The sequence below is a fragment of the Pongo pygmaeus genome, chromosome 5, assembly GCF_028885625.2.
Source record: "Pongo pygmaeus isolate AG05252 chromosome 5, NHGRI_mPonPyg2-v2.0_pri, whole genome shotgun sequence".
Taxonomy (NCBI): Eukaryota; Metazoa; Chordata; class Mammalia; order Primates; family Hominidae; genus Pongo; species Pongo pygmaeus.
This window is the reverse complement of record NC_072378.2, coordinates 28,331,733-28,355,122: the sequence shown is the minus strand read 5'-3', so window position 1 is coordinate 28,355,122 and position 23,390 is coordinate 28,331,733. Positions and strand designations below refer to the sequence as shown.

General features: G+C 39.2%; 1 protein-coding gene across 7 annotated transcripts in view; it reads left to right on the top strand.

Moving 5' to 3' along the window:
- The first annotated feature begins 4,120 nt into the window (after nt 1–4,120).
- The window catches only part of ZSCAN23 (zinc finger and SCAN domain containing 23), a 28,062-nt gene continuing 8,792 nt past the window's right edge, over nt 4,121–23,390 (top strand). For 2 of the 7 annotated variants that reach the window (XM_063665926.1, XM_063665923.1), the window contains exons 1-6: nt 4,123–4,216; nt 7,113–7,244; nt 11,232–11,716; nt 11,967–12,114; nt 12,496–20,985; nt 21,184–23,237. In XM_063665926.1, coding sequence (XP_063521996.1) covers nt 7,130–7,244; nt 11,232–11,716; nt 11,967–12,114; nt 12,496–13,109 — 1,362 coding nt within the window. In that variant the 5' untranslated portion in view covers nt 4,123–4,216; nt 7,113–7,129 and the 3' untranslated portion in view covers nt 13,110–20,985; nt 21,184–23,237. Of the gene's footprint in view, nt 4,217–7,112; nt 7,245–7,401; nt 7,534–11,231; nt 11,717–11,966; nt 12,115–12,495; nt 20,986–21,183; nt 23,238–23,390 lie in introns of all 7 variants that reach the window. The other 5 variants (XM_063665925.1, XM_063665924.1, XM_063665928.1 and 2 more) reach the window with 5 other exon arrangements.

The following is a 23,390-nucleotide window of genomic DNA, read 5'->3' as shown; positions in this document are numbered from 1 at the left end:
AGTTTAAAGCAATCACCAAAAAATGCTTCTAAGACATGTCTTTAGATGCAAGTACATATGCGTTTCTGGTGGCTGGGTCATAGAATATGCATACATTCGTCTTTAGTAGATATGCCAGAGTTTCCCCAAAATGGTTTCACCAATGTACACTTTCATGAAAAATATGTGAAAATTCCCATTGTTCCATAATCCTTGCTGAAATTTGGCACTGTGAATCCATTTCTAGCAGGGATTTCAGCATTGAGTTTATGATTCCTTAAGAAATATCCAAGGACCTATCACAATGGCAACATGTAAAAGCCTGAAAACATACAGTTCATGAGGCTGTGTGAAAACAGGCACTCTCACACTTTGCTGTTGAGAGTACAAAATAACACAACCCCTACAAAAGTCTCTCTCTTATTGTTCATTGCAGCATTATTTGTTAAAGCAAAATATTGCAAGTAATCCAAATACCCACCCCTAAGAAACTGGTTAAAAAAATTATGGCACATCCACACAATGAGTTATTTATGCAGGTGTGAAAAAAGAGGACTACTTCTATAAACAGGACATTTCTAGGCTTTTCTGTTAGATGATAAAGCAAGGCATGAAAGAATGTGTATAACATAACTTATGGGGTAAAGAAGGTAAATACTTATTTTTGCAAGAAAAAGTAGGGAAGGGAGGAGGGAAGGAAGAAGGAAAGGAGAGGATAAATAAACAATGAAAATGGGATATGAGTATATGGGGTAAAGGGACTGGGGATGGAAGCAGAACTCCTCTAAATATGCCTTTTTATATAATGTGGATTTTGAACTAAGTAAATGTTTTGAATTTTCAAAAGAGAATTAAAAAGGGATGAAAGCAAACCCTGAAATGGAATATAAACAGAAACAAATGATCCTAACCATATATCGTTTAAAATATAACCACAGAGAAAAGAAGTAATTCAAATAAGGTATTTATACAGCTATACTCCCTTAATGGGATATAATTCAAAAATAAAACAAGCAAAGAAATTTTGAACTCTACATAGTAGATATGTTATTGCTAGTGATGTATTGGTATTATAATCTTGAAACTATTTTGTTTATAAGAAACTATTTTGTTTGAGTGAATTTATTTATGCTGTTGGGAGCCAGAGTTTTCACTGTGGGTGAAAAGAAAAAAAGCAAATGGGCAACGGTGAAAAATGAAAAGGAATTCTGTGGAGCTGTTTTTCAACAGAAAGTATCTTATAAAATCCTCCATAAATATATAATATATATTATATATGTTATATAATATATTATATAATATATTATATATGTTATATATATTATATAATATATTATATATGTTATATATATTATATAATATATTATATATTATAATATATATTATATTAATATATAATATATATAATATACATATATATTAATATAATACATATTATATATTATATATGTTATATATAATATACATATTATATATTATATATGTTATATATAATATACATATTATATATTATATATGTTATATATAATATACATATTATATATTATATATGTTATATATAATATACATATTATATAATATATAATATAAAATCCTCCATATACATATATAATATATAATATAATGTGTATAATATATATTATATAATGTGTATAATATATAATATATTATATAATGTGTATATTATATATTATATAATGTGTATAATATATTATATAATGTGTACAATATATTATATATTATATAATGTGTATAATATATTATATATTATATAATGTGTACAATATATTATATATTATATAATGTGTACAATATATTATATATTATATAATGTGTACAATATATTATATATTATATAATGTGTACAATATATTATATATTATATAATGTGTACAATATATTATATATTATATAATGTGTATATATATTATATATTATATAATGTGTATAATATATATTATATAATGTGTATAATATATTATATATTATATTATGTGTATAATATATTATATATTATATTATGTGTATAATATATTATATATTATATTATGTGTATAATATATTATATTATGTGTATAATATATTATATTATGTGTATAATATATTATATATTATATTATGTGTATAATATATTATATATTATATTATGTGTATAATATATTATATATAACATATTCATATATTTTATATACAATGTATATTATATATAACATATTCATATATTTTATAATGTATATAATGTATTATGTATAACATATTCATATATTTTATATATAATATATAATATATTATATATATAAAACATATTCATATATTCTAGCTCTTGTCCACTGAAGGAGACTAGAGGCAATAATATATCCTAGTAGTGAGAGGTGAAGCCGGCTGGGTTTCTGGGTCAGGTGGGGACTTGGAGAACTTTTCTGTCTAGCTAAAGGACTGTAAACACACCTATCAGCACTCTGTGTCTAGCTGAAGATTTGTAAATGCACCAATCAGCACTCTGTAAAAATGCACCAATCAGCACTCTGTGTCTAGCTAAAGGTTTGTAAACACACCAATCAGTACTCTGTAAAGACGGACCAATCGGCACTCTGTAAAATGGACCAATCAGCGGTCTGTAAAATGGACCAATTAGCAGGATGTGGGCGGGGCCAAATAAGGGAATAAAAGCTGGCTTACCCCCTGCCAGCAGTGACAACCCGCTCGTGTTCATTTTTGTGCTGTGGGAGGTTTGTTCTTTTGCCCTTCACAATAAATCTTGCTGTTGTTCAGTTTTTGGGTTCACTACCTTTAAGCGCTGTAACAGTATGATGGTCTGCAGCTTCACTTCTAAAGTCAGCGAGACCACGAACCCACTGGGAGAAACAACTCCAGACGCGCCACCTTTCAGAGCTGTAACACTCACTGCAAAGGTCTGCAGCTTACACTCCTAAAGTCACGGAGGCCATCAACCCACCGGAAGGAAGAAGCAACTCTGGGTGCGCCACCCTTAGGAGCTGTAACACTCACTGTGAAGGTTTATGGCCTCACTCCTGAAGTCAAGTGAGACCACGGACCCACCGGAAGGAAGAAACTCCAGACACATCTGAACAGCGGAAGGAACAAACTCCAGACACACCATCTTCAAAAACTGTAACACCGCGAGGGTCCGCGGCTTCATTCTTGAAGTCAGCAAGACCAAGAACCCACTGGAAGGAACCAATTCCGGACAGAGTAGATTGGCAGGAACTAATTCCGGACACAGTAGTAATGAGGTTATTCATTGCCCAAAATCCAGATCTTGGTTTCTGTATACTATTTTTCACTAATAAGTACTGTAGCTTCGTAAAGCAATGGTGATTCTAGGTTTAGGGTAGGAATAGTATAAAATGGGACTGAAATATCTTGTGTGAGAAAGTGAAGTGCACAAAAACTGTTGGGAACTTATCAAAGGACATAGAAACCTGTTTGCGGCCGGGTGCAGTGGCTTACTAATGTAATCCCAGCCCTTTGGGAGGCCGAGGCAGCGGATCACTTCAGCTCGGGTGTTCAAGACCAGCCTCAGTAAGGCACGGTGGTGTGTGCCTGTAATCCCAGATACTCAGGAGGCCGAGACAGGAGGATCACTTGAACCCGGAATGCGGAGGTTGCAGTGAGCTGAGATCGCGTCCACTGCACTCCAGCCTGGAGACTTTTGCCAAAAAAAAAAGGGGGGGGGGGAGCTGTTTCAAAGGGCTCCAACTGACCAAATTTTAAATAATTTGACCGTCAATATAATAATGACAGTAATTATTTGTAAAGAAATCCATGAGTTCATCGTGATAAAATGAGACAGCAGGGAAAAGAAAAGGTATTCTTTGCAGGAAATGGCAACTAATAAATGTAGAAATGTGCTTCAATTTCCTCACCTGTTAAATGGAGATAATTGTACCTAACTCACAGGGTTGTTATGCGGAGTAAATGAATTAATACGTGTGAAAACACTATGTTGGCCGTTATTATATTGCCCCCCTGGAAGACAGTGTGCCACCTAGCATCTCACTAACACTATAGACGGGATTCAGCGTGACGACCACAGAGGTGTGGAAACCTCCGGCATTCCTAGAAGGAACACAGCCAGAACCGCTGTTCCGCGTAGAGCGGGCCGCGGTGACGCATTTCCGGCCTTTGTAGTTTATCATTCTTTGGGCTGCGGTTGTCAAGGATTCAGAGCCGATGTGATCTGCGCTAGGTGGCATCTCCTCTCACGGATGCCTCGGTGAGCTTCTGAGTCGGGCTACCGCTGAGGGGCTTCGGAAGGGCCGGTCTGTGCGCTGCGACCTGGACTGGGTGTGGGGATTTGGCGGCAGGGTCTTCTTGGCCAGAGATGGGCCGGGCAGGTGAAGGGCAGAGGAGGTTGCTCCGCAGCCTGGAAGGGCCTTGTTAACCAAAAGTCAGCGTCGTTGCCCCTACCCCTTTCCACCACCCTATGTCTATTCCTGAGCTCTTCAACCTCTCTGCCCTGTACTGATGGCACTCTGAACTCTCCGTATCTGCATCTTAGGATCCGAATAGATTCGGATATGAAGAAATGTTTGTATTTTTCGATGCCTTATTCTCTACTGTGGACGTATTTTCAAGAATGAGCAGGGATAGTTTTAAAATATGCCACAGCTTTTGTCTAACTCACATAGTATAAAGGCTCTTGCTGCTATCGAATTTTTTGAAAGAATAAATAGCATCTACTATGTGCCAGCCCAGCACTGTTCTAAGCACTTTCCAAATATTATCAGCTTCTCATAACTCTATGAGATAGGCACTGTTATTATGTAGACTACACACCACCTCCCTGTCCCGCTCCTTTTTAAAATTAACATACAAGAAGAAAATGAAGTTAAGTAACTTGCCCAAGGTCATAGAGCGAGTAAGAGGTGTAGGCAGGATTCAAATACAGGCAATTTGGCTCCAGAGTCCATTTTCTTAAAACCTTTGCTATGCTAACTCCACTCTGTTCCTATATTAGCTTTACAGCTATAACCCGGGAAGTTACTTCGCTCATTTGAATCCCGTCCTTCTTTTGTACCTCAGTAGTCCTGGGCTTCTAGTTAGGATTTGATTGGAGAGAATATATCTGAAGATATATCTTTCAGAGTGTTTCTGCAAACCTGATGAAACAGCCGTTTTATTGGTTTGTGTGCACGTTTTCACCCACCCATCTTGTTCTTTGAGCAATAGAAAAAGATTACAGTCTTGGCCCTAAGGGAAAGTAGCAACTATTAATTAAACCACCATTGTACCAAAATTGTACATTCTTATTAAAAGATTAATTTGCATGTTTATATGCCAGGCTTTGTGCAAAAACACTTTCTATGCATTATCTCACTTAATATTCTCAACAACTTGGCAAGGTACTTGTTGACCTCATTTCATATATGAGCTTGAGGCTTAGAAAAATGAAGTAACTTGCCCAAGATCACTGTGTTAAAATTCACAGATGGCCTGGCACTGTGGCTCATGCCTGTAATCCCAGCACTTTGGGAGGCCGAGGTGGGCGGATCACCTGAGGTCGGGAGTTCAAGACCAGCCTGACCAATATGGTGAAACTCCATCCTAATAAAAATGCAAAAATGAGCCAGGAGTGGTCGTGGGCCCCTGTAATCCCGGCTACTCTGGAGGCTGAGGCAGTAGGATTGCTTGAACCTGGGAGGCAGAGGTTGCAAGTGAGCCGAGATCGCACCACTGCACTCCTGCCTGGGCAACAAGAGCAAGACTCTGTCTCAAAAAAAAAAAAAAAAAGGAATTAACAACCAGATCTGCCTGTGTTCGCTGCTACCTCGTACTACTTTCTGCTTATCTAAAGTAAATAAAATATATGGACCTATATCAACTCTATGTGTGCACATGTGTATACATGTGTATATACGATTGCAAATGCATAGAAAAGGACACATTCCAGTATTTAAGACTGTTTATTTCAGGGTAGTAGAACTTGGTGAAAGAATTCTATATTCCTCTCTACTTTTTGGATTTAAAAACATGGTTCTGAAGAGAATTAATGGTACAAGATAAATTGTGACTGAGGGTGAAAGGTGGGACTCATACAATACATGACATATGATGGGCAGGAGGAAGAGGGTGAGCTGAAATGGATAAAGACTTCAGAGAGGATGTGAGATTTGAATCAAGCTGCAGAGATTGGGTAGGGTTTGAATAAGGGAAGAAGGCAAGACCAAGCTCATGGCACAGAATGAGAAACGCCTGATTAGAATAGTGAGAAGAAAAACCTGACTGGAGCTGAGAGTTTTTGCTTGTGGAAAAGAGGAAACCAAGAGTGGAGCCAGGCAACAGAAGCTAAAGATCTGACTGGTTTTAAACTGTGCTTGAGAGTTTGGGAATTCATCCAATTAGTGAGGAGCCATAGATGGTGTCAGTGGAGGTGAGGGTCGTGGGATGTATGATGATAAAGGCACATTTGTATTATGTGCTGCTTAGTCTTCACCTACGTGCATATCGTTGGTAAAGAGCATCCTTCCATGAGGATGATGGTAGATTTGGGGGTGTTGAGCTTGCTGAGGCTTTAGGAGGAACCAACTTTAAAATGCAGATGTATTTTTTAAGGTAAGACTTACTATGCTAATTATATACCTGGCATATACATTGAGGTTGTGATCCTGAATGGAAGATTAGGAACTCTATGTTTGTGATGAGGAGGGCGGGATTACAAAAAACTGGGGAAGCCTTTTGGAAACACGGGGTTCAAAGAAGAACTCAGGTATGCTGGTGCAAGGATCTGGGTATTAAGGCCACCAGATAAAAGCAAAATCAGGTGAAGGAAAGCAAAAATGAACCCAGAGTATACAGAGAAAATAGGGAAATTTATATTTGGGAAACTGTATAAAGATTTGAAACACCACATCCTAGAAATGAATTTTTCTGGGCAGAGCTCTAAGCTTCAGCTGCATTGTCTTTGAATAGAAAAACTTTGACTTGAAACCAAGCAGCACAGATGGTAAATAAGGAAAAGACATTTTAGGACCCTAGAAGATTGAAAAAACAAGAAAGCATAAGTGGCTGTTTCATCCTTTGAATCCATGGTACGTTTATTGAGTAATGTGAGAGTACCTATTCTGAATTTAGCTATTTGATATTTGTACCAAAAAACTTTCTTACCCTAGAACAAATTCAGCAGACCATGTTTCAAGCCATGATGATCTCTTCCCTGGATGATTATCATAGCATCCCTCTCTGCCTCCAGTTAACCCCAAGGTCGTTGACACAGCAGCTAGAGTTATGCTTTTGTATTAAATGTAAGTAAAATTTTGTTACCCCTTGGCTCAAAAATCCCCAGTGGTTTCCATATCTCATAGAATACAAGCTAGAGCCCTTACCACTGCCTTTCATGATCAGTTCCCAAGCTCCCTGCTTTATCTCCTGTCACTTTCCCTTTTGTTTTCTTTGTTCCAGCCATTGTTCAACTAGCTATTACCTGAAGAATCCAGGCGTGTTCCCACCTGCAAAAATTTGCACTTGCAGTTACCTTTGCATGGAACAGTCTTTCTCCAGATAGCCATGTGACTTGCTCCTCACTTTCTTCAGGTCTGTTCAACCATTACCTTATCAGGGCCTTCCCTGACTCTATAAAATAGCAACCTTTCTTTCCCCTTACTCTCTATCTCCTTACCTTTATTTTCTCTATAGCATTTATCACTACTTCACAAATACTTAATTATTATCTGTTTCCTCTGACCCCTTTTCCTCATCCTGGCCCCTCTTTTCCCCAACAGAAGTTAGTGTTTTAGCAGTGGAGACTAAATTCTGACATCAGATTTGTTGGGTTTGAATTGCAGCTTCACTGCTTACTATCTGTAACTGACTCGAACTTTGGACTAGTAACTTAAACTTTTCATATCTCAGTTTTCTCATCTGTGATATGGGGGTAATAATAGCACCTTATTCATGGTTGTTTTGAGGATTAAATGGGTTAATATATATAAAGCATCTGTAATAATACCTGGCACGTTAAAAGCACTATAAATGTCCACTATTATTAATATTGTTATTAGGATGTAAATTCCATGAGACTAGGGACTTTGTTATAATTGCAGCTGTACATGTAGAACAGTACATGGAATATGGTAGGCTCTGAATATATATTTGCTGGTAGGTTCTGAATAAATATCTTCTAAGTGAATGAGTAGTGTATGAAAAGTTATGACAGAAAAATATAGTATGGTAGTCACAGTGGTGGTGAGTCACACCAAGAAAAGTGGAGGAAGGCTGGGCATGGTGGCTCACACCTGTAATTCCAGCAGTTTGGGAGGCTGAGGCAGGCAGATCACGAGGTCAGGAGTTCGAGACCAGCCTGGCCAACATGGTGAAACCACGTCTATACTAAAAAAAATAGAAAAATTAGCTAGGCATGGTAGCGGGTGACTGTAATCCCAGCTACTCAGGAGGCTGAGGCAGGAGAATCATTTGAACCTGGGAGGCAGTGAGCTGAGATCGTGCTGTTGCACTGCAGCCTGGGCGACAGGCTGAGATTCCATCTCAAAAAAAAAAAAAAAAAAAAAGTGGGGGAAAACATGAATTTGCAGATTCTGTCTTTAGAGGAAAAAAAATCCTCTGTACACTTCCTGGGGTAGTGATTACAGAAGGTAACCAAACCAAAGATGTCAGAACTTTATGGGGAGGATTATGTGTGCAGGTTATCCAGAAGGATGCTGTCCCATGCCAGTAGTTTTTTTCCCGTTTGATAAATATAACCAATAATCACAATATGAATCTAATTTTTCTTCTGGTTGTAATGTGATCAGTGTTCACTTGTAATTTAAATACCTGATATGGTTTGGCTGTGTCCCCACCCAAATCTCATCTTGAATTATAGTTCCCAATTTCTCATAATCCCCATGTGTCGTGGGAGTGACCCAGTGGGAGATAATTTAATTATGGGGACAGGTACCTTCATGCTGTTCTGGTGACAGTGAGTTCTCATGAGATCTGATGGTTTTATAAGGGGCTTTTTCACCTTTTGCTCAGCACTTCTTCTGCTGCTGCATGTGAAGAAGGACATGTTTGCTTCCCCTTCCACCATGATTTTAAGTTTCCTGAGGCCTCCCCAGCCATGCTGAACTATGGGTCAATTAAACCTCTTTCCTTTATAAATTACCCAGTCTTGGGTATGTCTTTAGTAGCAGCTTGAGAACAGACTAACAAAATACCCTATTCTTAGTTATTTAATTTCACAATGCATGTCAACACCTAAGAATAGTGTAGGGTTGCTGGGCGCGGTGGCTAATGCCTGTAATCCCAGCACTTTGGGAGGCCAAGGCGGTTGGATCGTCTGAGGTCAGGAGTTCGAGATCAGCCTGGCCAACATGGTACAACCCTGTCTCTAATAAAAATACAAAAATTAGCCTGGCATGGTAGCGAGTGCCTGTAATACCAGCTACTCAGGAAGCTGAGGCAGGAGAATTGCTTGAACCCAGGAGGTGAAAGTTGCAGTGAGCCGAGATCGTGCCACTGTACTCCAGCCTGGGCAACAGAGAGAGACTCTTTCTCAAAAAAAAACAAAAACAAAAAACAAAAAACAGAATAGTGTAGGGTTATTTTTGCAATGGATTACAATAATTTTACTTAAAAATATTTTATTCTACAGGTTATTATTCATTTGTGGGTCATAAAATCTATGTGGTGTGTCACCACCCACCACATAGATTTTATAACTCACAAAATCTGTTCCGAGGCTTTTTTGTTTTGTCTTTTAATGAAATAGGTTTAAAAATAATTGTATGTCACTATATAGAGCAAGGATACATAGTGTTTTGTGAAATTATTATTTTAGGTATTTGTGTATCTCATAAATGCACAAACATACACTTATATACAAATGTATGTGTGTTCTGGGTTATAATATAAAATATTTCTTTATAAGAGTCCTGGTCAAAAAAGTTTGAAAGTCTCTGCTCGAAGATGGTGCTTGGAAATCACTGGGTCATATAATTGTTTTTCTTCCAGAAAATTGTCTTCATTAATTACTATCCTGGTTAAGATTGCTCATAAGTTTGTTTGTTTTTGTTTTTGTTTTTTTGAGATGGAGTCTCACTCTGTCGCCCAGGCTAGAGTGCAGTGGTGTGATCTCAGCCCACTGCAACCTCTGCCTCCCGGGTTCAAGCGATTCTCCAGCCTCAGCCTCCTGAGTAGCTGGGATTACAGGCAGTGGCCCAGCTACTTTTTGTATTTTTTAGTAGAGACGGGGTTTCGTCATGTTGGCCAGGTTGTTCTCGAACTCCTGACCTCAGGAGTCATAGACATTTGTCTTTTTATTAGCAGTAATTTTATTTTACATAAAATTGCCCACTCTCCACCTTCAAATAGCTTCAAAGAGAAAAAGTTTCCAAGAAATTAAAGGGCAAGAAAAAGGTCAAATTCTACTCCTGTTTTAAAGTACTGGAACCAATATTTCCATCATTTTAGTATCTCTGAGCGTAGACCACTGCAGTCAACTACTTTCTGATTCTTTTGCCTTAGCCTTAAACCACTAGGATATTCATTTAATCATACAATAACATAAGAAAAATAACAGTATTACCACTTTGGAGTTTACTAAGTAGCCAACTTCTTTGTGCTCATTATCCTCATTTTATCTTTGTATCAACCTAGAAAGACAGGCAGTATTGGTTTTAGGATTCCTGTTTTATAGATTGAAGAGACCAAGGCTCAAAACATGAAGCCCAAGACTCTGGAGGGAATACCTGCAGGATGATGTCTCAGTCCAAGACCTTCCACACTTCAAACCTAGATCTCCCTCCTCCATACCTCCTATGGCTGGAGGGACTCTGCCTTCTCTCTCTAAGTGCATTTCTTACGGTTCTTATTCTTTTTATCTTCTTTACTTTCCCTCCATCCTCCATTTGTTTCCCTTTTCTTCTTGATTCTTGGTGTCATCTGTGACCACTTGGCCCAAAGTGCTTTTTTACCTTCATACGGCTAAAATTTGCCCTGAATTTAGTATCTTGCTATTCAAATGGAAACCCAATATACTCAAGCTGATTTGAGCTGTTGCAGTCAGGATGATTGAAACAGTACCTTCCTTCAGAAAACTGTAGGAGTTTTGTTCCATTTCTTTTTTCTTCCTAAATTATCTGGATTCGTATTTCTAAAGTATCTATCATTAATCATGTTTTGGTGTTCCTTCATGAGACAGAGTGACTGATTTTAGTGTTAATACTCTAGTCCCTCCTTGTCCTGAGGTTTTCTGCATTTTTATATTTTTTTCTTCGTAAATTATTGTCTAGATCTCGGGGTTTCCAGAAGAAAAGATCAAGGGAGAATTATCAAGAATAGATTCTTTTTCGGAATAGTTAAACCTTTGATGGCCATAACCTTGATCCTTCAGACTGTAGAGATGCAGGAAGGACTTCTGGCAGTGAAGGTAAAGGAGGAAGAGGAGGAACATTCCTGTGGGCCAGAATCAGGCCTGTCAAGAAATAACCCTCATACCAGAGAGATCTTTCGTAGACGCTTCAGGCAGTTCTGCTATCAGGAGTCCCCTGGGCCCCGGGAGGCTCTTCGAAGACTCCAGGAGCTCTGCCATCAGTGGCTGAGACCAGAGATGCACACCAAGGAGCAGATCCTAGAGCTGCTGGTGCTGGAGCAGTTCCTGACTATCCTGCCCGAGGAGCTCCAGGCCTGGGTCAGACAGCACCATCCTGTGAGTGGAGAGGAGGCAGTGACTGTGCTGGAGGATTTGGAGAGAGAGCTGGATGAACCAGGAGAGCAGGTGAGAAGATGGGAGAACAGGGATTTGTACCTGTAAGAACAAGTATGGGGTTTCAGTGCAACAAGAAAAGGTAGAGGAGGAAGATTTTTTTTTATGCCAGACTTGATCTTCTGTAGGCTTTTAATCTCTCTGCCTCTGTTTTTTCTTTGCCAGCTTCTTGGTCCTTCTTTTCTATCCAGCAGCCCTGAGAAGGCCTCCTTGCCATGTTCTCTCTGATATTTGGTTCCCAACTGTCCTTGATTTCCACTAGGTCCTGAGCCATGCTCATGAACAGGAAGAGTTTGTAAAGGAGAAGGCAACTCCAGGAGCAGCTCAGGAGTCATCAAATGACCAATTCCAAACCTTGGAAGAGCAACTTCGGTATAATTTGCGAGAGGTGTGCCCAGTTCAGGAGATTGGTGAGGATTAGAATTTCCTCAGAGAGCCTACCTCATTCCCTGAATATTTATCAATTCAACCCATTTATTTAGTGTCTGCTGTATGCCAGGCATTGTGCCAGGTACCAGGGATACAGTGATAAACAAGGCAGATGTGTTCCCCACTCTCATGAAGTTTACAGTCTAGTGGGAGAGGCAGACAATTAAGTAAGCAGTTATAATACCGTGCATCTTTTCCCTGAGGTCTGCGTATAATAGCTTTAGAGTGGAAAAATAAACAGAAAAAGTGGCTACTTGTCCCCTTCCACCCATTCTCCTGGCCACTTTTTTTCTTTTGTCTTTGGAAAGATAATCTGTTATTTTTCATACTTCATGTTATCTTTCATGTTATCATTATTTTAGATGGCAAGGCTGGGACTTGGAATGTGGAGTTAGCCCCAAAGAGGGAGATTTCTCAGGAAGTGAAATCTCTTATACAAGTTCTTGGAAAACAGAATGGTAATATTACTCAGATTCCTGAGTATGGAGATACCTGTGACCGTGAGGGCAGATTGGAAAAGCAAAGGGTGAGCTCTTCAGTGGAGAGACCCTATATCTGTAGTGAATGTGGAAAAAGCTTCACCCAGAATTCCATCCTTATCGAGCACCAGAGAACACACACAGGTGAGAAGCCTTATGAATGTGATGAGTGTGGGCGGGCCTTCAGCCAGAGGTCAGGCCTATTCCAGCACCAGAGACTCCACACTGGGGAGAAGCGCTACCAGTGCAGTGTTTGTGGCAAAGCCTTCAGCCAGAACGCCGGGCTTTTCCATCACCTCAGAATTCACACTGGGGAGAAGCCTTACCAGTGCAATCAGTGCAATAAGAGTTTTAGTCGACGTTCAGTCCTCATTAAGCATCAGAGAATTCACACTGGAGAGAGACCTTATGAATGTGAAGAATGTGGCAAGAACTTCATTTACCATTGCAACCTAATCCAGCATCGGAAAGTCCACCCTGTGGCTGAATCAAGCTAGCTCCTTGAAAAGGTAGGGGATAATATTTCTTACTTTGTCCCTGCTGTGCCTTCTAGCATAGAAAAGTTCAAGGGAAAGCCAGTAAAAATTCCCTTATTTTTATGCAGAGAGAAGCATAATATCTTAAATACATCTGCCGAGTTCTCTGATCAGTGACATCCACAGCTTTGCGATACTGAATGTTGCCTCTTGTGTTGATTTCTCATGCATGCTGTAGACCTAGTTTCACACCCATCTGTGCAAGAAGTTTTCTATTTCAGGAAAACTTCTTCATCCTAGTTTTTAAAAACTTTAAAAAAAAGTTTACAATAATTATATGTAGGCTGAGTACAAAATAATCTCAAATGCAGTTCACCGAGTATTTAAAAATTAACTTAAAAATAATTGTAATAAAATTCATAATATAGGTTTCCTGACTTCTTTCCATTCATATAAAATATGATAATTTTCTTTGTAACCTACAAAAAGGGGCAGATGAATCCTCCTATATAAATGTAGATTTATAGTAAGTTAGATCTCTGTAGATTTTTTAGTAAGTTAGCCTTTAGGAACCAAGGAATTGAAGCAGCCATATGTTATTAGCAGCTCAGTGGCTCTTCATAACAAATATTGCTCATGATTTTAAATTTACGCAGAGGCTAAGAAACTTAGCTAAAAATCTGATATCTTGCCTCAGATTTCTTATTGGAAAATATAGGCCTCTTTGTATTTTTCCCGTAACATATAATGAGCATTTTTTTGTTTTTGCCTTTTTCTCCTTTATTCAATATTTTGTATGGAAAATTTGAAACCTATTCAAGATTGAAGAGAAGAGTATGATCACTCTTTCATGCTGATTGTTTTTATAACCTCCACATTTCTCAGCATTTACTATTGATTACCACCAAGATCATAAATAAAAAAATTTATTTCCCTTAACATTGACTTAGTAACTCTATACAAAGCTTTACACAAGGTCCAGGAGACAAAGAAATGGAAAACCTATGGTGAAAACAATCTGGTTTGGAATACACCCAAATACCCAATACATAGCAAATAACTTAAGAATAACAGAATCACTCTAAGGGACCCCTTAGAGATCACTTCTGCTTGCTCTTATTTGACAGGTAAGAGAAAAGGAAGTTCTGGGAAGTAACTAAGATCATAGAGCCAGTTAAAAGCAGAGCTGGAACTAGAACCCTGTCTCCTAGTTCCTAGTGTAACACTCTATTAAGCCACTGGGGGCATTATATCACCAATTAAAAATAACAAGTATATGGAATTTATAGGATTTATAAGTCACTGAAGTTGCTCAACGAACCCGCCTATTTATATGTTTCAATAAATGCACAACTCCTCTATTTAATTTACAGTGGAGTCCAGGAAAGACTCTTCTCATTTATTCCTCATTGAAAGCATTTTATTTATTTTTGTAATTATTATTTTTAGCTTTTAAAATTTAATTTACTTAGTAGGACTTTTTTTAAAAGATAATTCATTTTTCACCTGGTTCAAAAATCAAAATAATACAAAAAGGTCTACTTTCCCTTTATAAGTAGCCATTGTACTAGTTTCTTATTATCTTTCAGTGTCTCTTTATGTAAATATAGGCGAATATGAATGTATAATCTTATTTCTTCCATTACTCAGGAAGATGGCATATTATTTATACCCTTCTAATACCTTGCTGTTTTCATGAAAGAATATAATCTTTAGAGATGTCCACATCATAACATAGAAATTCTTCATTCTTTTTATAAGTGAATAGAATTTTATTTGTTCATACTCCATATATTTAACAAACTCCTATAGATGAAAAAACTCACTATTTTAAAATGTTACATATTCTGTTTCATTCTTCTCCCCAGTTTAGTCCAAGTTAAGTTCCTTCTGTTCAAAAGCTAACAGCTTTCATATGAGCTAGGAAACAAGGCGTGGGCAACCAGAATTACACGTAATTCTTCTACAGAGAAATGGAGAAGTGATGGGTGGTATTTTTCAGTTTAGTGTATTTAGTTCTATCACTTATTCTTACACCTTACATTTCAAACTGTTTATGTCACTACTTAAGGCTTATTGTGGGTATTATAAAAAATCTTATATTTCCTCAAGAGTATTTTTTATTGTGTCTTGAGGTTAAATTATTTCCAAGATAAATAGCTACAGATTTTTGAGTGAATTTAAGAAAAATATAGTAGACTCGAGTTTGAAGTAAAATCAACTTCTTAAGTAAATTTGTATTCCATAAAGTGATGTAATACATATTCTATAGTATTCTGAGTTTATAAATATCTTAAATGCCTCTCCATTTAAGATAATGAGAAAAGTGAAGTCCAAAGTGCTTAAGCACTTGTAGTAATCTTTCTGTCTTTTATTGCCTTAAAAATTTTGTAAAGGAAACCAACTATGAACAGAGATAATTGTGAATTATATATGGTTTCATAGACACTTACACTTGGAGCCCTGAGACCCATTGTAGGCATCTGCAAACAACAGCAACAACAAAGTGGGATGGAAAGAAAAAAGAGCAAAATATGAGAACATAAAAAAGAATCAGACAGAAGGTAAAATTAGATGCTAAAACTCTAGATTGGGCAAAAAATGGTGACCAAAGGAAAAATAAAAAGATAGATGCAGAGACAGAGTGTTGCCAAGAAACATGCTTCATCTTCATGATAATTATTAGAAATCTCTCTTATTTATCAACTGGTCCAAGTTTTTAGATACTATTGTCTTAAGCAGTGAAAATAATCTCACTGCCTTTTACTCCTCACACTTTTTATTACTTTCCATAAAATGGAGGACAGGGAGAAAAGCATAGTCTATAAACCACTGTTATTTTTAGATCTCCTTGAACCTATCCCCAGTTTTCTATGCCAACTGCCAATGGGCAGTGTTGAAAGCACTATTTCTTGATGATACCTGCACTAGAATCACCTGGGTTGTTTGTTTGAACTGCAGTTTTCTGAGCCCCACCCCAGACCTACTGAATCAGTTTCTGAGGCAGAGCCTGAAAATCTGTATCTAATTAGCATATTAGTGGTCCACACACATAAGGTAACTATATAATTTATTGTCCAATCTGGGACACTTGAAAAGGAGTGCTGTTAATAATTACACCAAGACAACAGGTGTAAACCAGGAGGTATGGTCCCCATACTAATAATTTTTGCAATAGGCAGTATTTTTTCAACCAAGCATATAGAAGAGACAGAGAATCAGAAAGATTACAATGTACTGTCATGAAAGCTAAGGCAGAATATATATGAAAAAGGCTGTTGGAGACTTAGGTGTAGCCACCTAGCCTAAGGTAACCCCCAGTAATAGATCTATTGGATTAGGAAAGAAAGGATGGGATAATATGTCTGCACGAACAAAAGAGAGGGCCCCCCTTTCCGCCCCTAATTAAGACAAACCCATTGTTAACATAACTAGTTACCTAAGATTAACCTATTGAGTGAATGGTTTGCCAGACAAGATGGACAACATCCTGGAAGCACAGGAGTGTTTCAGTGGTATAGGAGCCGATGGAGTACAGTGTTCAACCTTATACTGTAGAAGAAAGTGAGAAGATAGAGTACTGGATCAGAGCTTGCAGTGTTAAGGCAAACAGTGAGCCATTTTAAGCAGGTAGTCAGGTGAAGGGGAAGAGAGCAGATATTGGACCAAGTAGTTTCATAATTTATCACATTCACTCCACATCATTTGTTGGCTGTGGAGAGGAGTCCTCTTGCCACTTGATGGTACCAAAGACAGCTGACCCTGCCTTAAGTGTGTCAATAGATCTTCATAGCTATTCAGCAATTGCCTCAAGATCATTGACTGCAGGGGTGGGGGTGGTGGTGGCCTCCCCTCATCACCCCTGACTTCTGCTAATTCATTGTAGAGGGGTATGTAGTCAGGGATCTATAAGCCCCAAACTTGCTAGTGGTTAAGTTACTCGGGGGGACCTGATTTATTTAAGCAGGTTTAAAACAATGGAGAGCAAGCCAACATCTTCCCCGTTTTCCTCAGGTGGGTGTTGATTATTGCATTTGACCCTTGGGGGCAGAGTGAAGGTAACTGGACAATTTGTGTGGTACAGATAATACTAGACCCGGGGTTGGTTGGTTGGTTGGTTTTTTTGTTTGGAAAGCCCTTTATCTTCTGAGAGACATGACCAGGGCTGTGGGAGGAGCTCTGAGTGTGTCTGTGCCTAGACTCCTACACCCCCATCAGCCATCCCAGGAGCTTGGTTGGGCTCTGAGGTGCTCGTTGGGGCCGAATTGAGGAATCTCCCTGAGGATAGAGGGAAAGACCCTGATGCCTGAGCCCCGGAGGACCGGGGACCTAGGGAACGGAGGACGCGGCAGGATCCAGTGCGAGCAGTCAAGTGTCTTCAGCAGGGGAGAGAGAGAAGTCAGCCCAGACTGAGTGGCTGCTGGACACAAGAGGTTACGACCCCTGTCGGCCTCAGCCTTTTTGAGGCGGTTTCTGCGCTTACAAAGGCGAGCCAGGTGGTGTGCACAAATGAACCACTGAGATTGATGGGTCCTCCAAGAATCCTAGAGAGGCGGCAGAGGAGCCAGCCGAAGTGCGTCCTTTCTCCTAGAGAAGTGTTCAGGTTTTAGTGTCCGGGGACTGTGTGTGTAGGCAGTGTCCTGGTCTCTTCTACCCATGCAAGATGCTTTATACTTTCTCAGCGATCCAGAGATCACGGTACTCGGAGGGGGTGCTGTTGCCCCCTTTTCCAGGGCTCGCTCGAGTTCCCCTCTTTTACGTAGATCTCTCAGGATCAGGATTTTGTGTTTTGTGTCGGCTCCATCAGACATTTCAGAGATGCAGAGAACTGAACAAAGCGCTGTACAGAGCTGGGTCTGTATGGATCAGCCCCTTCTGAGATGAGGGCACAGACTTACCAGCAAGGAGGCCTCACCGGAATCCATCAGCTGACAAGTCCTTATGGCCAAAAGCTGGCTTCCGTATACGTTTTCTGAATCCTACGGCCATTTTAACCTGAACAGTTTTTTCAGAGTTTTCATAAAAATCCCCTATACTAATGGCCACGATATTGTATATCCGTAAAGGCTTAGTACGTAAAGAAAAATACTTTACATGATCCCCACAATTCTGCAAAACAGAAGGAAGTGGTACGTGAATTTCTCTGGGTAAGAAAACATTCAGAAGTTAGAACATTCAAGCAAGCATTTATTGAGTGCCACATAATAGGCCAGGCTTTATGTTGCAAAAATGAGAATAAGCCAGATAAAAGGTATTTCTTACTGTATAGTGTAATGGGAAAGACATGTTGCCTTGAGGAAAATAAACTTCGTACATAGGGACTTTGGAGGTGGAACGTTAAAGATAACTTCCCTGAGTAGGCAATAGCAGAACTGTCTCTGTGGACTCTCACAAGATGGATAGCAAAGAGGAAATGGACCTTAAGGGATAGTTATATGTGAAGGAGGGATCAGAAAACCATTTCAGAAAACCGCAAGTAAATGAAGGTGGGTGCATTCCAGCCTGGGCAACAAGAGTGGCAGAGGTGGGGCAAAGAGAGTACAGAGTAACTGAAATATGCTGAGGAATTTAAAGTTTATAGGGCGGTGTGCTTTTCCATTTTCTTAATGTCACAGCACATAAAGAAAATTTGTATGCACACTTCCTGGCCACCCCGGTAGCTGAAGAGATCAGTATGCTGGTACTCCTGTAAGCCATTTGAAGCACCCAGTAAACTGTGGCAATTCACAGTAGTTGGGCAGTTATATGCTCTGTCTGGATTTAAGCAGAGGAGTAATGTAATCTTACTAGCTTTCTGGAAATATTCTAGAAGTGGTGTGGTGAATGAATTGGAAGGGGGCAAAACTGAAAGCAAGAGAGACAAGAGACTTGTAGTTGTTGAAGAAAGAACCAAAACCATAAGTTCGTGAAAGTAAGTCACTGGCTATAGAAATAAAGAGGGCACCAAGTGGAACTGTGTTAAAGATTACAGATTTAACTAGAACTGATAACTAATTAGATTGATGAAAGTGAGAAAGAAAAGGTACTGAGAGCACTGCCTGTCACACACTAAGTGTACTCTTTAAATAAAATAAATGTAGCCAGGGATAAATAGGCAGGTTTTTGGATTAAATTATTAGGAAAGTGTGGCAGAATTTTATAAGAGATGGCTAATATTGGAGAATAAATTGGTCACAAGGGGAAAATGATGAATTTTTGGTGGTGAGTTGAAGATGCTTGTAAGACATACAAGTGAAAGGGTCTAATGCACCACTGGACTGTAAGGGCCTGGAGCTCCAAAGAAAGATTGGTATGAGAGAATCAGGCTTAGGAGTTTTCAGGTGAAAGCTGATGTCATCGAATGGTTGAGATTGCCCAGAATTAATATGGGATGAGAATAAGGCTGGATTTCAATTTAGGATACTAAACATTTTTTTTTTTTTTGACGGAGTTTTGATCTTGTTGCCCATGCTGGAGTGCAATGGCTCGACCTCAGCTCACCACAACCTCCGCCTCCCGGGTTCAAGCAATTCTCCTGCCTCAGCCTCCCAAATAGCTAGGATTACAGGCATGTGCCACCACGCCCAGCTAATTTTGTATTTTTAGTAGAGATGGGGTTTCTCCATGTTGGTCAAGCTGGTGTCAAACTCCTGACCTCAGGTGATCCGCCCACCTTAGCCTCCCAAAGTGTTGGGATTACAGGCGTGAGCCACCGTGCCCAGCTTGATACTAGACATTTTTGACAGACAGAATAAGAGCCACGAAGTAGACTAAATAATAGTCATTAGAAACATATTTAACAGGTACTTATATAATACAGTCATGTGCCACATAGCGATGTTTCAGTCAACAGCAGACCACGTGTACAATAATAGTTCCATAAGATTATAATAACATATTTTTACTGTACCTTTTCTGTGTTTAGATATGTTTAGATATAAAAATACTTGGCTTTGTATTATAGCTGCCTACAATATTCAATACAGAAACGTGCTGTACAGGTTTGTAGTCTAGGAGCATTAGGTTATACACTATAGCCTAGGTGTGTAGTAGGCTCTACCATCTAGGTTTGTGGAAGTACAGTCTGTGATATTCTCACAGTGATGAAATCGCCTAAAGACACATTTCTCAGAACATAACCATGTGATTAAGCAATGCATAACTGTTCTTCCTGAGTGCCAAGCATTAGGCTAAACGCCACAAAAACCAACTTATGGAAAAACAACCAGAAGAGTATAGTATTTCTTAGAAGATTGGGAGTAGTTAGCAGTGTTAGGTGCTGCAGGGGCATCTGGTAGGAAAAGGACTGAAAAATACCCACTGGATTTGTGTACCAAGGAGGCCCTGTTTGTTTAACTTGGGACTGATAAGTCAGATGTGAGGTCCCCTGACTGACATGCACACTATTCTAAAATTAAAAATACTTTTGGGCCAGGCGCGGTGGCTCATGCCTGTAATCCCAGCACTTTGGGAGGCCAAGGCGGGTGGATCACCTGAGATCAGGAGTTTGAGACCAGCCTGACCAACAAGGTGAAACCCCGTCTCTACTAAAAATACAAAATTAGCTGAGTGTGGTGGCACATGCCTGTAATCTCAGCTACTTGGGAGGCCTGAACCTGGGAGGCAGAGGCTGCAGTGAGCCGAGATCGTGCCATTGCATTCCAGCCTGGACAATGAGAGAAAAACTCTGTCTCCAAACAAACAAACAAACTTTTGAAATCATCTAGCACAATTCTTGGCACAGAGAAGTTGACTTATACAGGCATATGTCATTTTACTTGCACTTTGCTTTATTGCACTTCACAGATACTGTGTTTTCTGCAAATTGAAAGTTTGTGGCAACCCTGCATCAAGCAAGTCTGTCAACACCATTTTTCCAACATCATGTGCACACTTCATGTTTCTGTGTCACATTTTGGTAAATAAGTATTTCAAAATTTGAAATTATTATTATATCTATTATGTTCATCTGTGATCAGTGATCTTTGATGTAATTTGCAATTGTTTTGGGGCACCGCTAACCACACCCATATAAGATGCCTAACTTAACTGATAAATGTAGTGTGTGTTCTGACTCTTCCACCAACCAACCATTCCCCCATTTCTCTCTCCTCAGGCCTCCCTATTCCCTGAGACACAACAGTGTTGAAATGAAACCAGTTAATACTATAGTGGCCTCTCAGTGTTCACGTGAAAGGAAGAGTCTCACATCTCTCTCTTTAAATCAAAAGCTAGAAATGATTAAGCTTAGTGAGGAAGACATGTTGAAAGCTGAGACAGGTTGAAAGCTAGGCCTCTTGTACCAAACAGCCAGTTGTGAATGCAAAGGAAAAGTTCTTGAAGGAAGTTAAAGCCACTCCACTGAACACATGAGTGATAAGAAAGCAAAACAGCTTTATTGCTGATACGGAGAAAGTTTGAGTGATCTGGAAAGAAGATCAAACCAGCCACAACATGCCTTTAAGCCACAGCCTAATCCACAGCAGGGTCCTAACTTTCTTCAATTCTGTGACAGCTGAGAGAGATGAGGAAGCTGCAGAAGAAAAGTTAGAAGCTAGCAGAGGTTGGTGCATGAGGTTTAAGGAAAGAAGCTGTCTCCACAACACAACAGTGCAAAGTGAAGCAGCAAATGTTGATGTAGACACTGCAGCAAGTTATTCAGAAAACCTAGCTAAGATAGTAGATGAAGGTGGCTATACTAAACAACATATTTTTAATGTAGATGAAACACTTTATATTGGAAGAAGATACCATCTTGGACTTCCATAACTAGAGAGAAGTCAGTGCCTGGCTTCAAAGGACAGTCTGACTTTCTTGATAGGAGCTAATGGAGCTGGTGATTTGAAGTTGAAGCCAATGCTCATTTACTAAGCTGAAAATCCTAGAGTCCTTAAGGATCATGCTGGCTGGGCATGCTGTAATCCTAGCACATTGAGAGGCCAAGTCAGGAGGATTGCTGAGCCCAGGAGTTTGAGACCAGCCTAGGCAACATGGAAAAACCCTGTCTCTACAAAAAAATACAAAAATTAGCTGGGTGTAGTGGCACACACCCGTGGTCCCAGCTACTAGGGAGGCTAAGGTGGGTAGATTGCTTGAGCCTGGTAAGTAGAGGTTGCAGTGAGCCAATATTGTGCCACTGCACTCCAGCCTGGGTAACAGAGAAAGACCCTGTCTCAAACACACAAACAAAAAGAATCATGCTAAATCTACTCTGCCTGTGCTCTAGAAATGGAACAACAAAGCCTGGATGATAGCACATTTATTTACAGCATGGTTTACTGAATATTTTAAGCCCACTGTTGAGACCTACTGCTCAGAAGAAAAAAAGATTCCTTTCGAAATATTACTGCTCATTGACAATGCACCGAGTCACTGAAGAGCTCTGAGGGAGATATGCAAAAAGGTTAATATTGTTTTCATGCCTGCTAACACAGCTAACCATTCCACAGCCCACAGATCAAGGAGTAATTTCAACTTTCAAGTCTTATTATTTAAGAAATACATTTTGTAAGGGTATAGCTGCCATAGATAGTGATTCCTCTGATGGATCTGAGCAAAGTAAATTGAAAACCTTCTGGAGAGGATTCACATTCTAGATGCAATTAAGAACATTTGTGATTCATGGGAGGAGATCAAAATATCAACATGAACAGGAGTTTGGAAGAAGTTGATTCCCATCCTCATGGATGACTTTAACAGGTTCAAGACTTCAGTGGAGGAAATAACTGTAGATATAGTGGAAATAGCAAGAGAACTAGAATTAGAAGTGTAGCCTGAAGACGAGACAGAATTGCTGCATTCTTATGATAAAATTTGAATGGATGAGAAGTTGCTTCTTATGGATGAGTAAAGACAGTGGTTTCTTGGGATGAAATCTACTCCTGGGGAAGATGCTGTGAAATTGTTGAAATAACAGCAAAGAATTTAGAATGTCACATAAACTTAACTGATAAGGCAGTGGCAGAGTTTGAGAGGATTGACTCCAATTTTGAGAGTTCTGTGGGTAAAATGCTATTAAACAGCATCACATGCCACAGAGAAATAGTTCATGAAAGGAAGAATCAACTGATGCAGCAAACTTCAGTGTTGTCATGCTTTAAGAAATTGCCACAGCCACCTGAGCCTTCAGCAGTTATCACCCTAATCAGCCATGAGTCAGCAGACATCAAGGTAAGAATCTGCAGCCTCAAAGATTATGACTCACTGAAGAGTCCTGCATTTTTTTAGCAATAAAGTATCTTTTAATTAAGGTATATGCATTTTTTAGACATGCTACTGCACACTTAATAGACTGTCATGTAGTGTAAACATAACTTTTATATG